The sequence below is a fragment of the Antennarius striatus genome, chromosome 14 (genome assembly GCF_040054535.1).
Source record: "Antennarius striatus isolate MH-2024 chromosome 14, ASM4005453v1, whole genome shotgun sequence".
In the NCBI taxonomy this organism is placed as follows: domain Eukaryota; kingdom Metazoa; phylum Chordata; class Actinopteri; order Lophiiformes; family Antennariidae; genus Antennarius; species Antennarius striatus.
The window spans coordinates 2705939-2721425 of record NC_090789.1 but is presented as its reverse complement, the minus strand read 5'-3'; the positions used below and the strand labels follow the sequence as shown (position 1 = coordinate 2721425).

At 42.3% G+C, this 15487-nt stretch overlaps 1 protein-coding gene and 1 long non-coding RNA gene across 3 annotated transcripts in view; one reads left to right on the top strand and one right to left on the bottom strand.

Moving 5' to 3' along the window:
- Window positions 1-11674, top strand: part of LOC137606956 (CUB and sushi domain-containing protein 3-like) — a 255437-nt gene extending 243763 nt beyond the window's left edge. The window contains exons 64-72 of the mRNA XM_068332318.1: window positions 1306-1379; window positions 2141-2252; window positions 2356-2535; window positions 3354-3413; window positions 4044-4202; window positions 5707-5843; window positions 6097-6184; window positions 6495-6630; window positions 7238-11674. Of these exons, the coding sequence (XP_068188419.1) occupies window positions 1306-1379; window positions 2141-2252; window positions 2356-2535; window positions 3354-3413; window positions 4044-4202; window positions 5707-5843; window positions 6097-6184; window positions 6495-6630; window positions 7238-7397 (1106 nt within the window). The 3' untranslated portion in view covers window positions 7398-11674. The remainder of the gene's footprint in view (window positions 1-1305; window positions 1380-2140; window positions 2253-2355; window positions 2536-3353; window positions 3414-4043; window positions 4203-5706; window positions 5844-6096; window positions 6185-6494; window positions 6631-7237) is intronic.
- The window catches only part of LOC137606957 (uncharacterized), a 289217-nt gene that overhangs the window by 265090 nt on the left and 8640 nt on the right, over window positions 1-15487 (bottom strand). For both annotated transcript variants that reach the window (XR_011037944.1, XR_011037943.1), the window contains exon 4: window positions 13575-13720. This is a non-coding gene — a long non-coding RNA (uncharacterized lncRNA). The remainder of the gene's footprint in view (window positions 1-13574; window positions 13721-15487) is intronic.

Below are 15487 nucleotides of genomic sequence, written 5' to 3'. Positions count from 1 at the left end.
TGCCTACGGCGATCCTATATTCAATTATATGGTCGCAACTTTTGATCATTCATCTTAAATGTGGGTCGTACCACTGAAAGAACCTTGTCAGAAATGACTCCAACTTTTTCCATACCTTCCAGACGTCCACGTCCCACTTCAAACGCTGTTTTCCAGGTGGGGGAGGGGGATATTTGACGCACATTACAAATGGTGTCACTGAATCACTTCACAGCCACAATGTGGCATTTGGAGGGCCACTTCACCAGACTGATGACAAGCAAGTGCTTAAACATCAAGTATGGCAATGAATTGTAATAAATGAGAGGTTTTGTGATGAGAAAATACACTCCAGTTTGGTTTTTTTTCCTCTCGTGCCAGTGGGAAACTTACAGTATATATAGCAGGGTGTTATTCAGCTAAAAGCAACCCTGGGAAATAGAAATGAAAGAATAAAACGGGCTGGGTCTGACATAGAGACTTAATGTATGACTGTTGGGACATAAAAAGTCGCAGCAGAAGCGTGAGGCGAGATCTTTACGGCTTTATTTCATGATGGGGTTTTGGGGGGATTTTTTTCAGTCTGAGACGATAAGACGCGCACCAACATCCACACAAACTCACAGCCACTCTTTCTTCTCTTTTTCCAGTGGAGCTGAAGTGAGAATGCTGGGTTTTGTGTGTGTGTGTGTGTGTGTGTGTGTGTGTCTGTGTGTGTGTGTATGTGTGTGTGTGCTGGCGTGATATATTAGTGAGCGATTGGAGCTGTATGTTAGTGTGTGATCTGTATTACTATGTGACTGAAACAGAATGAGTTCTGAGCCGAAGCAGCCTGCCCTTTAAATAAGACGGACGAGGGAGGAGGGATGTGGGATGGGGCAAAGAGCGATACAGTGACATGGAAAGGGAGACAGAGAGAGAGAGAGAGAAAGCATTTAGAGAGGGAGAGAGAGAGAAGGGGAGGTAGAGTGGGGTAAGGGGGAGACGGCAGTGGGAGAGAGCGGGGGCAGTTAGGGAGAGAGAGGGAGAGAAGTGGAGAGTGAATCTGTCATTTCGGAAGCTGTATTGAATCGAGCTCTGCGTCGGGATGTGCTCTACATGCTGATGTTCCTGCCACACACACACACACACACACACACACACACACACAGGTTCGTCTTACGATGAAGCACGGCTGCCCCCTGCTGTCCGGCTTGGGGATACGTGCCCTTCTGTTACCATGACAACAGAAGAGAGAAGACATGAGACAGGACTAATGTTGCCGCTAATGAATCTTTCTTTCAGATTTGCGTGTAATTACAGACACCTTTGTGTTGTTTATTACAGAGCCGACCAAAACCAGCTGCGATAACCCAGGAACGCCACGCTACGGCTCCCTGAACCGCACGTTTGGCTTCAAGGTAAAAACAGCAGCACGCAAAATGAAACCCGCAACTTCCTGCCGGAGCACTAACCGTCACTGAGACTTCTGAAAAGTTTAAGTCTTGAAAACTTTGGACTTTTCATTATTAGTATCAGTTCAGGACTTTTCGGTAACTCTGCTCAACAAACGAACCAACACCGACAAAAACGAAATCTTAACAGTGATAACATTTAAGGCCCTTAACTTCCACGGTGGTTCAGAGTTTTATAACATTGTGTTTCAGACATCATTTTCGTTCCATAATTATGTATATGTTCAAAGTTATCAGTCCCCCCACCCTGAAAGTGAGTTCTAAAAGTCCTTGTTCTGTGTCGAATCCATTCTGAAGATTAGCCAAAGCTAATATTAGGCTTCAGCTCTCCGAGTTGAGTCAGTGCCGTGTCCTGGCAACTAACCTTAATTCAACTAAACCCCCCCCACCAACAACAGTTTGATTGGATCAAACTGTTGGAGCTGTTAAGTAATAATTTAATATTTTACTGTAGTTAGTCCAACAGAGGTGAAAACCAGTAAACATCACATGAAAAGACCTTGATTACCTTTTGTTTGAGTTTCATTTCGATGAACCTCCATTCCTTTCAGAAAGGAGAGTCACCCTGACCTCACGTCTTGGACGAGAACGACCCCGGATTGTGCATTTAGCAAAAATTTTATTTGGACACGGTTGTTTTTCAGGCATTTGTCAGGTAACTTAACGACTTCTATCTTCCTGTATTTTACTTTTTTGCATCTCCACAGGTGGGGAGCGTGGTGTCTTTTCAGTGCCAGCCGGGACATTTGATCCAGGGGTCTTCCTCCAGAACCTGCCAGCCTGATCTGACGTGGAGCGGAACACAGCCCGAGTGCATACGTAGGAAACGCACGCCTCATCCACGCGTTAGCTCGTATTGCGTCCCTGCTCTGCCTGTCAGACTGACTCTAGCGTGCAAAATATCCTTTCTTCCACCATCCAGCCCACGCCTGCAAGCAGCCGGAGAGCCCCCTCCATGTGGACGTGGTGGGGATGGATCTGCCCGGTTTTGGCTATACCTTGGTGTACAGCTGTCAGCATGGCTACTTTCTGGCAGGGGGTTCTGAACACAGGGTCTGCAAGAGCGACGGGACGTGGACGGGAAAGATGCCTATATGTCGAGGTGAAAAATCCCGTTTTTATGTCTATGCAGAGGGTTTGTGGAGTGTTTCCTCTTCCTGTGCCGGACCATCTGGTGGCTGGTCACAGCTCTGGCAGTGCTGATAAAATAGATAACACAATATTATAGTTCATGAGATGCACCTGGCTGGGTCCCAACAGGTGAGGTAATGGGACGCATGGATGCATCCTTGTCCAGGACGTCTTAAACCCTGAGATCATCTCCAACTTACTAAAAATACTCTCCAACTGGTCAAATTCTGCAGCTTCTGTTTGTTTTTCTTTGCATGAGATATTTCAAATATGAACAGATGAAGTTTGATGAAGGAAAACTGCAAACTTCAGCATGGTTGAAATATTCCACCAAGGCCAACACCATTGTTTCCTCCCCTGAGGTATCCTTTAATATTTGAGCAATCTCTGATCCAATTTGAGACTCAAGCACAAACACTCAATCTCCCATGCTTGTCCTGGCTTGCCGACAACAATGGCTGCATCTTAAGGCGATGTTCGGAAGCTGTCCTGAATGGTCAAACTGAAAGTGTTTTCAAGCTACTTTTAAACAGATTAGAATGGTTTGGTCATGAACTCAATTTGCATTACCTTGCCTACAAATCAGCAGTAAAACAAGTTCATTTGGTGGGGCAACCTCTGTACATATGTGTCTAAAGCTAGGTGCTAATTTGGTAACACGAGGTGTATTAGCTCTGCAAATAGCTAGTCTCTTCAGACATTGAAGTATTGATGGTGTCAGCCTACACTTGGGCTTTTCTTTGCTAACTGGACATTATCCTTCATTCTCTGTTTGCCTTGTGTCTGCAGCTGGAGAGAAGAAGAAACCAGCAAAGCCAGCAACGGGAACTCCCAGCCCAAAACTAAACGGTCCGTCCTCAGAGTCTTTCTTGTTACGGGCTCACACTGCACTGTCATTCCTCATCTTTTCTTGACTTTTCTTATTGATTCCATTCCGGTCCTGTTTGCTCTCGTCCGCTGTAGTTTAATGACTTCTTGCTCGACTCCTTTGCACTCTGCTCCGCTGCATTGTTTTCTTCTTTGTTTTAGTTTTCTACTCTTTTCCATTGTAAATACTTTTTTTCCTATGCTACACACAAAAAAGGCAGCACATAATGCGATGTTCTGCTGTGTTCTGTTCCGTTTTTCTGACCTGTTTTGTTGTGATTTTTCTCCTCCTTTCTGATTTAATAACTCTTTTCTTTTTGCCACACATGAAAGAGTTCCTATAGATACTGTATAAATAGCCGCCATCAAAGCTGCAAGTCCAGTCATTCAGTCTAAAAGACATTTATCAAGCCTAATACCCATGGATATGAGTTTATCATTGCACAAATGTACAGAACAAGAAAATAAAACATGTTACATGTAGACAACAAAATGATAAGCAGTGTATTTCCAATGTTCTGCATCTTTAAAGTCTAGTCGTCGACTGTCTTTTTAGTTCTGCTCCGTCAGATTCTTTTGTTCTGTCCAAAAGTGTTCTATTCTGTTCTGTAGTTCCAGATGATGTCTTTGCTCCAAACTACATCTGGAAAGGTTCCTATAATTACCGTGGGAGGAAGCAGCCGATGACACTGAGCATCACCAGCTTCAACTCTACAACAGGGAGAGTCAACGTTTCCCTTAGCAACACCAACATGGACCTGCTCCTCTCAGGCATGTGCTATAGATAATTATAGCCTCCATACCGTGTGTGTGTGTGTGTGTGTGTGTGTGTGTGTGTGTGTGTGTGTGTGTGTGTGTGTGTGTGTGTGTGTGTACAGGAAATGTCTTGGTCACATTGGATGTCATGATTAAACTGGTGGAAATACACTGAATTCTTTTCCCCAAATATAGATCATTCTATCTTATCAAGACATGATGTAAATTTAGAATGTAGGTCATTTAAACAGTTCTAAACAATGACATGTCTATTATGTATGTATTCTTTGTTAAACAAGAAACAAGCTATATAACCTGCCTATTAAATTCAAGCAATTTAAGTGATGCCAGCGACCGAAAGCATGTGATCCAAGGTCTTCAGGGTCTCCTTTGAGGACCTTTTATGTGTTACCCTGGATACAAAGTGATTTGGTTGGATATTAACCGTATAATCACAGTAGCAGCTTTGGCGACACAATGCAAACATGAGGCTTTGCTAGCACCTTCATCTCTAAGAGAACTGAAATTAAGGTTTGTCCAGTTTGCCCATCTGACAATATGAATTACCTTTCCAAACAATAGTCAGTAATATAACTAAATACAGTTATTTAGCTTGGAAATTCACAGTGATGAGTCTTTCTAAGATAGCTAGACCTGACTTGAGACCAGGTCCTAACACCCTGGACCCGCGTTTTTAAATGGACCGTCATCAAAGACCTGATCTCCAATTAGTTAGCAGTTTCATTTCTTTGAGGAAAAGCAGATTAATATATAATATACACATCTGCTGCACCTCTCTGTATAATTTATTTCCTAATGGTGTCTGTATTTTAATACTTTCCTGGAGCTACAATCTCTGTTTTCAACATTGCTTAATATTCCCCAAACTCACCGGTGCACATGTTCAGACGCAGACCTCCCAGGGCTCTACAACAGCGTCAGTAGGGGGTTAAGACCCGATTAAAGCGTAAATCCTGTTGAAGCTAGAATTGGCTCCTGGAGTGGTAGAGAGCACAAACATGATATCACAATGGTGTACGGCTATCTGATTTTAGCATTCATCTTCTGGCTTAAAGAAGCAGCTTTAGATCATTAACTGTTAAAGCGGCACACACGCAGGAACCAAAAGGCCAGAGCCGGCGTCGTTATACTCGAATTTCTATTTTCAGTTTTTGCTTTAAATGCCAAAATGTAGATGGCGGTGATTTCGGGTGAATGCATGACGTGCGACGCTGGAGATGCATTCGGCAGAGCTTTGCATAAAGACCGGAGGCATGAAGACACAGCTGGTTCGGCGTATGTCATTTATTTAACTGTACATGATCAGAAAAGTTAAAGCGAGAATTTGAGATATTACTGGGAGGTATAGCACATATTGACTCGACACCTACCGTCAGCATTGTGCCGTCTCACTGTTTTTAATCAGCATTTATTTTACCACTCAGCTGCATTCAGATTGCTTTTTGTTTATCTAATGTAATCCACGGCTCCGTTTCTCTCTGTCACATGTTGTCTGTAGGAGTTTATAAGGCTACTGAGGCCAGGCTTTTACTGCTGATGTATCAGGTGAACTATGTGAACCAGGAAAACCAGCCCAAAGACTCGTCCGTCTCTCCAGCCAAGATCATAGAAGACTCCTGGACCATGGATGGATTTGTGAGTTTCATTAGAAGCAGAACAATTAGCCTAATTAGATTAAGTTTGATTCACATGAACTGAGAATGTTTACTGCTTATTATGTGGTCTAATTAAACCGGTAGATACGTTGCCATTTGTTATCCTAACGACCAAAAAGCGAAAAAACATTCAAACTGTCTCAATTGTGACAACTTAATTAAATATAGTGGAATTATTTCCTACATTTGTCATGTCTTCCTTCTCTTCTTTCTCATCCTCCTCTTCTCTCCAGGTATCTGCAGAGCCTGATGGGTCTAGTTACGTATTCCAGGGCTTCATTCAGGGAAAGGACTATGGACAGTTTGGACTGCAAAGACTGGGTAATTCTCTCTTAGATTGTGCAACAGCACCAAATGAGAAATGTGTTCTCAATAAGGCAGTTTGGATTCTTAACAATCTGAGTAATGCCATGAACTCTAGCAAGAAAATCGTGAATGGAGTACGGCGTCAAGGTTCTTCCCTTTGTCAATAACAATGACATTATTGGTCATGATGTCCTCTCGCAGTTGACAATACAGCATGTCTGCTGGATGAAATTATTCTTTAGATTATTATTATGATAAAGTTAAAGCATTAGTCATCTTTGTGCAGTCGAGCTGTGTGGACAACAATCGTCTTTGCCTCCAACAGGTTTGAATATGTCGGAGAGTCAGAACTCGCCTCCCCCTCAGCTTGGTACCAACAGCAGTTCTGTGGCCATCGCTATTCTGGTGCCATTCTTCGCTCTAATATTCACCGGCTTTGGCTTCTATCTCTACAAACAAAGGTACGTGCTGAAAAGAGGCTTAAATCATCCAATTTAAGGGTAGCTCCATTAAATTTAAGCAACGAAAATTAATACATTTTTGTCACAGTGTGGTTAAGTCCTCTGTTTTACAGACAAAGACATATTTAACTTTTGAAGAAGGCGTCTGATTGATAAAAACGGTAACTGCCTCAGCAGTTCGGCTGAGGTGCTAAGAGACATCCCAATCGTTGTCTATTGCGAACTGCGCTGGAAAAAGACTTCTGTTTAGGAGGTGTTAAATTGGATTTTTCAAAGATATGATTTAAGCACAATTGACTGGTGTTTGCATTGTTAACGAATGCAAATAACTTCTGTTCTGCTGTTAATATCTCCAAAAAGGCTTGCTAAAGGAATTAGTTTTGGATGGGCTGATTAGACTCTCACTAGGCTTCCCAAAAAGCACAACGCTTTCCCTTAATCCGTCTTAAAGCTTGTTTATTATGACTCTACTCCCAAGACTGAATTCACTGTGTTCTACTGGCTACTCAGTTACATTACTACTACCAGATGATTAGAAAACATTAGAATAATTTTATCACTCTAACATTGCTCTTATATTTGCTTTTGCTGCTATTTGTCTTCACAGAACCACACCAAAAACACAGTACACCGGCTGCTCGGTTCACGAAAACAACAACGGCCAAGCTGCCTTTGAGAACCCAATGTACAACACCAACGCCAAGGCTGTGGAGGGGAAGGCTGTTAGATTTGATCCCAATCTAAATACTGTCTGCACCATGGTCTGAGAATTGATTATCCACACTTGAACCTATTGACTGAGGTATCTAATGGGACCACACTAGGTGCAAGGCCGAGGGAGCGGAAACCTCAACGTCGTCAGCAACATGGTCTTTTTCATCGATCCTTCAGTCACGGTCAAGGAACCTAATCTTGCCAAGCTCGACAAGAAAATGTCCACTTGAAATGAAACCCTTTCACTCGCAGCGTTTTTTGTATCCACTAATCAGATTTATCAACACCTTTGATAAAAGCAACACAGCCAGTGTTGACTCATGGCGAGACATCAAATGAGAGAGAAGTTATGCAACCCTAAGGAACACTATATCGGCTATTATCCGTCTATGTCCTGGAGTCTCAGCTGGTCACGGTGGTTTTCATTTGAAGCCAGACACAACCCGTACACTTCGGCATCTTCTTTAACCCCACACACTGCCTCAAATACCAGAGGTAATGATTAAGCCATGACCTGCTTGTTCGATCTTGAAGTGTCACCGTAACCCTAATGCCGAATTTCTTATTGCACGCAGACCTTTGGAGAGCAGGTCCCACTCTGAGCTCTGCGATCATTTATACTAGCCTGGAGAAAAGGAGAGTGATAGAAAGAGCACATTATCAGTGCTCAGGCCATGGTTATACATCATGGGGATAAATTGCACTAGAAAAACGCGTTGATTCAATTTGTGCCATGTTGTCTCTCTGGCTGTATCGAACAAATCCTCGCTGTGTGGATCACAGAGGCGGAATGGTCACACGTCGTAATGAGTCCTTGAAGAGGATGTCAAAAAAGATAAACCTCTTTCCAAGAATCTGGGCTCCAATCTGACAGTAAAAGGCACTGTCACCAGCAGGTCATCAGCGAACCAGACCGACTGGTTGGGAATAAGAGCCTATTTCTAAAATGACCACGGAATATGATCAAGAAACCACAGGACAACCTCGTGTCTCCATGACAAGCAGAGGATGGCATTACTAGTTTCTTGTCTTTTTTTTTTTTCTATCAAAATTGAATCTACAACAGCTAAACTGGCAGACGGTAGCAAAAGTTGCTCTGAAAAGACACTCAGTTCTCAAGCAAAGGGTATGGGCAGCCCTGGAGATGAAGTTATAATCCTAAATGAACTGGGATTAGAGCGAAGCAAAACCAAACGAAGTTTAAAGGGGAGCCACCGCTGAAAGGACAGATGAGGAGAGGACTCATCGAATTGATAAACTGCTTCTTTCCGATGGATAACAGAGGAGGGCAGGGGAATGGGGGTAGGAGGACAAACTGAACTTGAAGTAGAGAGATTCATCAGGAGAAAAGATGAGATTTTCAAATTGTAGTGCAAGCCAATCAGAGCCTGTCTAACCTGAAATCAACCACATAGAGAGGTCAGCCTTCCTTCTATGTAATACATCGGATGAGACAGAATACGGCCTCGATGAAAGATGTTCCTGATCCTGTGAATTCAAATAGATATTTGTTGAAACAAAAGCTGAATGTATACAGAGGACTCTGGTGGACTTACAAAGAAGAGACTTTGAGAAACAGAGAAAGCTCTGGCACTAAAGCACATTTTACAGGAAGGCCATCCATGGAGGGATGGACTAACATGGACAGATAGAAAGAATTACCACTGGTACATATTCTATGGAAGTCCCAGACAGACAGAGAGCAGACAGATGGAATTGAGACAAACAGAAAGACAGACAAGGAGATAGACAAGTTCCAGAAAGACTGTCAGGGTCTTAAGACTGTTACGGACCATCTTCCGTTGTTGAAGCCTCACGGAGATAAAATCTTCAACGCAGATTAACAGGTTTTATTGACACAGACAGAGGCTGACAGACAGGAAACAGACGTGACGATAGATGGGCTAAAAGAAAGACAAACAGGGTTGTAGCCCTACGATTGTGGACTCGGTTCCACTGTAATTCTGCACTCTGCGAGTGCTTATCTTCTTTCTTTGTTATTGCTACAGAATCTTCTGATCTGTAAATCTATTGCATATATATTCGGGAGCATTCACCACCTATATTTTTGTGCTATATATTTACCACAGGGAGGGGCTGAAGGGGAAAGATGGATTATAGCAGAGTTTCTAGAAAATAAATACCAGAACAAACGATATTAAAAAAAATATGTGTTGTTCACTGAAGTCACAGTCAGAAATCTGTTTGGTTTTTTTCGTCACATGGAATCGGTTTATTTTTAAGTTCTGGCGTGACGTGAAGTTTCTATCGGCATCGCTGTCTTTCCCCACAGATGCAATCAAAAGTGTCAGTGGTATTGTTGTTGTCATTATTGCGGAGATGATGCACGGTACGCAGGCAAACAATCACAATGTTAATGGTAAATGTTTCATCAATTGTCACAAATGAACGTCTTTGGCTTCCACTTCCTGTCCCCCTCAAGACGACTGTTGGCCCTTACACATGACATGTTATTGACCTGTCTTTATTGGGAATAACAACCACAACTTGTGATGTGATTCGCACATCAGAAATCTACATTAACGTCACTTTGATGTCAGCAAACTCGGAGTTGGACTCAGTTGTTCGATTACCCGTGGCCAAACTCTCATCTAGCTCTGACTTCAGTTGGCGTTCGTGTTTCCTTCGTGTCTCATAAGGATGGTAAAAATATATGGTGGTGACAAGGGTGTAATTGTTGAACTACTGTACGTATAAGATGTTTCCACTCATGCGGAGCGTTCGTGTTTCCAGTTCTTGTTTGTAATTTTATACAGAGGATTTAATGGTAAAAGGGATAACGTTGATTTTCAAAGAGCGTCTTTCAGATTCTCATTCAGCTTGTTTGCCAGTCCAATCTAATTTGGCTGCAATGCTACAACTTTTAACCTTGTTTGCTAAAAGAAATCTCAAAGAACAAGATGTATAAATCTTAAAACATCACCACCACACCCAATCTTTTCCACCACTGAATCTCACTTCTGAAGATTCGCTTGGCATCGCAAAATCGATAACGAAATGTCCGACATCCCATAGATTCTTTTTCAGGGTTCTTCTTTTCAATTCACCCTCGTACATAAACCCACTTCAATTATAAACAGGCGTGCGCTCTGAGCAGGCCTTTGATTCTTGGTTTATTAGTGTACAACCTTCGGCAGTTCCTCGTTATCACGCACGCTATATTTTAGGGAATGTGTTTTGCGTGTGTGTGTGCTGCATTTCAACAGCTCAAGAAGCAGCGAGGCTATGAGATGAGCTCAATATTCTTCAAATTCCAAGTTGACAACTTACAGAATCTAAAAGACACAACATCGGCCAGCGATCAATGCCATTGCTACGGCTCGCTTTTATTTCATTAAGATGTAACCTTCCAGTCATTGTTCCTCGGCTGGTCACTGTGGGGTTTTTTTCATCTGTCGCCAATTACATTCCATGGAGCCGGCAGCTCTCTCTGTATTTAGCCAGCAAAGGCTGTTGCACACATTGTTGGCCTTTCCATTGGTTTCGTGTGTCATCAATGAGCGTTGCTGAGGGGCGTTTGATTTCCGTGTGAAATCATGCATTACATCCAAACAGTAACGTCGCATTATAAACACTGTAGCCCGAAAAATGCACCGCATCCTTTAATTGGTCCCCATAAGAATACAGGAATACGTATATCTGGGAGAATGAACTGCTGTTTTCCAAGCTTCGCCGCCCATTAAAAAAGTTTTGTTTTGAAGAGTCTGGTTTAAAGGTTTAAAACTGAATTCGGTGAGTTCGGATCCCACATGTGATGAATACCAGTCGCTTTTAATGAGTCTGGGTGTCAACGTGACCAAAAAAAAAACATTCACTTTATTTTGAAAAACCCCTGCTGTTGTGACCACAGGCGCCGACTTGCAACCAGCTGACAGAAAACTCCTTTTAAATCATTATTGGTTGGCTGTGGCTTCCTTCGTTATCAATGCTGCGACTGCATCGCTTTTGGTGACACGGTTTCTTATTGCTTGTTTGGATTGATTGTTGCTGCTGTTGTTGTTGTTGTTGCTGTTGTTGTTGTTGTTTTTACGGTACGGATCTGACACAGTGCCTACCAAGAATCATGGGGACCCTCCCTGTCATCCAAACACACTCACACTCACACACACACACACACACACACAACCACACACACACACACACACACACACACACACACACAAACGCTCTGTTAAACACACACTTCAACGCGAGCCCTCACCCTTCATCAGAGGTCATTCTTTTCTAAGCTTCAGTCTATTTTGCCACAAGCTTTTCCTACTGACTGACCGCAATAAGACCCACGTGATTCGAAAGACTTCAAGTTGTTCCTGCCTGGGGGGGAGGGGGGGGGGGCATTGGGAAATATTCACCGTTTGGAAAAAAAAAGAAAAGACGAAATATAGAATAAAAAAGTGTTTTGTACAGAAATATATTTTTATGATGAAATTATTTGTAAAATGTATGAATCTATTATGTAAATTTTCAATGCAATGTAAGATTAAAAAAAGGCTAATTGCTTTTGTAAAACTTCCTGTGAGCTGTTTTTTTGTTGTCAACCTTTTCCTGCACGTCACAGCGCAAAAGCTGCCGATTATAAGTGTATAACGTCTCCCGGATTGTCAAGTCATGGAGAATTTTAAAGTTGCTTTCAAAGGAAAAAATACTTTCAAAGTCAGGGAGAACCTTACGAGGGGGGAGGGAAGTACTGCAGGCACAAAGTATATAGAAACACGTAAAAATACGGTCTCGCTACCTCACCTTGAAATGAACTCCCTGAAATTCGTCTATTCATTCACAGAGGAAATCTCATCACTAGGAACGCAACATTATTCCGGCCGTGGCAGCCGTGATTGCTGGTCTGACTTTCCGGGACAGAAGCAGGTAATAGGAAAGCAAAATACTGAAATTTCATGTAGATGCCTGAGATTTTTTTCTTTTTTATAGCTTGTCTGCGAACATTCAGTGCAAACCCATCAATGAATGAATTATAGCGCAACCGTGTCCACATTGTTGTGTGTTTACTGAGTTTCTGGGTCTATAGGAAGCTAAGATCCGGCTGACGGCCACCCCAAAACCAGAGGCGGCCTGCGGAAACCCAAACACCACCGATGATTTAGTGGCTTAGAACAAAATGTTCCTGCAATAAATAAATGGACTGACATCTGCATTAATCAGGTTTTTACATCATTACCACGAGATATTTGCATAAAAGCTCCACCTCCTCCGAGAGACAACTACAACTCTGCGACCGCAACGGAACCGCAGTTGGTGACCAGAAGGGATTACATCCACAGTAATGGCTTGTTACTGTTATCTAATGACATGATTCCACAATACCGGTGATTAAAGTGATTTATTAACATTCGATGGAGACATCTGCATCGTAATAAATCATAAAATGAGTCGACAACAAATATCCAGGCCCAAATAAATACAAAACAGATATATTTGACAAACTTAATTTGATTTTTCTTGCTATATTCACTTGAAATGCTTCAGTACTGAATATCAGTGTGTTCCAGAGACGCATCGGGATAATTACAAACCTACAAACCAAAGAGATTTCCAGCCCTGGACAGAAAAAAGACATCACTGCATGCTCAATTTGAACAACACCCAAAAAGTCATGAATGCAAAATGTGCACACTTCAACTAAATTGTACGACTGCAGTGATTTTCAGAAGATATCATTAAAGTCCACTTCATAGCAAGGCTGAAAATGTTTGTGTGTTTTTAGAGATTGAATAATGAAAAAAGCCATGCCAGAAACACAATAATAGCTACAGGTATGATCTTAACTATGAGATGGCATCACTAGGAAATTTAACTAACCTCTGGGGCAGACAAGGTAAAATCTGGTTTGTGTTTGGGATGCAAACCAGCAGAAAATCCTGTTAGAGGTGAGGCACAGATGGCGCTTTACAAAAAAGCTATTTGCTGTTTTGTAAAGGTGTTTAAATGAACTTAATGGCACCATCAACTCCGGTATTTAACAGGTAGAGCGGTGCTGGAGGAATGAGGCAATTACAGCTCGAGTTTCGTCATTATAGGGAGCAGAAATATTAATGAAAGGCGTTTTCTAGAATATTTATTTTAGGCGGCTGCAGCGTTAATGCGAGGTGGGGGACAGGGAGGATTTATGAGCCGGTCAGGAATCCTTCCTTGACCTCCCTTTTCCAGAACATTCCCATTGTTTGCAGCAGATTGTATTAAACTGAAGTCGTTACCTGAAAGGATTTAGCATCAGGAGGGACGAACGGGACCCGGGTGGAGATCAGAACATGATGCCCAGCCTTTTCCACAGGGTTGTGATGTCATCAGTGTGCGTCACGGCCAGAAGAAGGGAGGTGTGACAGCTGTACGTCACCTGAAGCTGACGACAGGTGTGAGGCGTTTAGGGACACGTGGGGAAAGCAAAAGTGTGTTAAATGTGGCATTTAAGGCTACTATGTAAATATGGCGTACAGAAAATAATCTAGTGATTCTGATTGACGTTTCCTGATTGGTCTGTTTAATTGGACTCATGCCACATCACATAATATGAGTGTTTCATACGCAGATGCATGATTCATTTCTCATTACCATTCAACAACAGAATCTGTCTGAAGGCCCTAGAAATGCACCAGATCGACAATAACCGCTGCTTCTTCTTAAATAACTCTAAACTTCATACATTTATGATCAAATTTCAAACTTGCAGAGGCGACATGCTTCACACTTAATGGTCAGACTAGCCATGAGCAACATGGCTGTCTTTTGTCAGACCGGCCGGTCCGCTTTGAAGCCGTGCTGTGTGAACATTTACATTATTCAACCGTCCCACGCAGACAAATTTGCACACAACAAGAAGCGGCGTGAAAATGCACAAAGAGCAGCAAAGCTAAATGCTCCGTGTCAGTGTTCCACTCACATGTCATCTGTTGTTATCCTGATTATACATCCAACAGGGAACGTTCTGTTCCACCAGCGGGACAGCCTGGGTCACCGCTTCATTGTTAGCATGTAGCCGGAGCCCACATGAGAGGAAATATATGCTAACATAGCACATGACAATTCACAAATCACAAAGTACAAATTTCTTTGTACCTTGCAAAAATCAGCTGCATGATTCAGGTTCATCGTAGATTTGACTACAAACTTTGAGGTTAATTGTAATTTTTAGTTTTGAATCCTAATTCTAATGAGAATTAAAATTGATAACTCAGACTTTTCTCATTTGTCTGTTAAAATGTAAAAAGTTTAAATTTTTTAATTTTTTTGTATAAATGTCAAAGTTAAATCTATTTTCTCGAGGATGATCACAGAACGACAGGTTGAACTTTGACCTTACTGAAATGTTCAAGTCGAAGCACTAAGATGGGTTGAGCTCATGTCCAGCCTTTGAACAATGTGTGTGTGTGTGTGTGTGTGTGTGTGTGTGTGTGTGTGTGTGTGTGTGTGTGTGTGTGTGTGTGTGTGTGTGTGTGTGTGTGTGTGTGTGTGTGTGTGTGTGTGTGTGTTTGTGTGTGTGCGTGTGTGTGTGTTTGAACTATGATAATTTTTTTGTTCCAAGGAGAAAAAATTTAGACCAGGTAAGTATGAAGGACATGAGAAACAAGGAAAGGAAAGGAAAGGAAAGGAAAGGAAAGGAAAGGAAAGGAAAGGAAAGGAAAGGAAAGGAAAGGAAAGGAAAGGAAAGGAAAGGAAAGGAAAGGAAAGGAAAGGAAAGGAAAGGAAAGACCTAGCGTATTGGACAAGAATTTTTGAGGGCATGAATGGACAAGAAAGCGAAGCAAAGTAGGGAGTGAGCGGAGAACGGAACAAAATGGAGAAAAGGAAGTGGGTGTGAAAATGAAAGGAAGAAATGAGCTCAGGAATAAAAGAAAAGACACAATAGAAGAGAAAAAACAAGAAACCCAAGACGAGTGAGAGAAGAAAGGAACGAGGACGAAGACGAGGAGACGGAATATTGATAGAACGAACGGATAAGGGATGAAAGCGTTCTTTCACTGAGTGATGAGGATGTTCTCACATCACACGCTACTTACCCAGGATTCATAGCGTGAGATGAGTTCCCAGCATCCCTTTCATCTCCACAACAACCAGGAGTGGTCTATCAGAAAAAAAAAAGGCCTGGGGAAGCAGTCGCACAGTCACACAT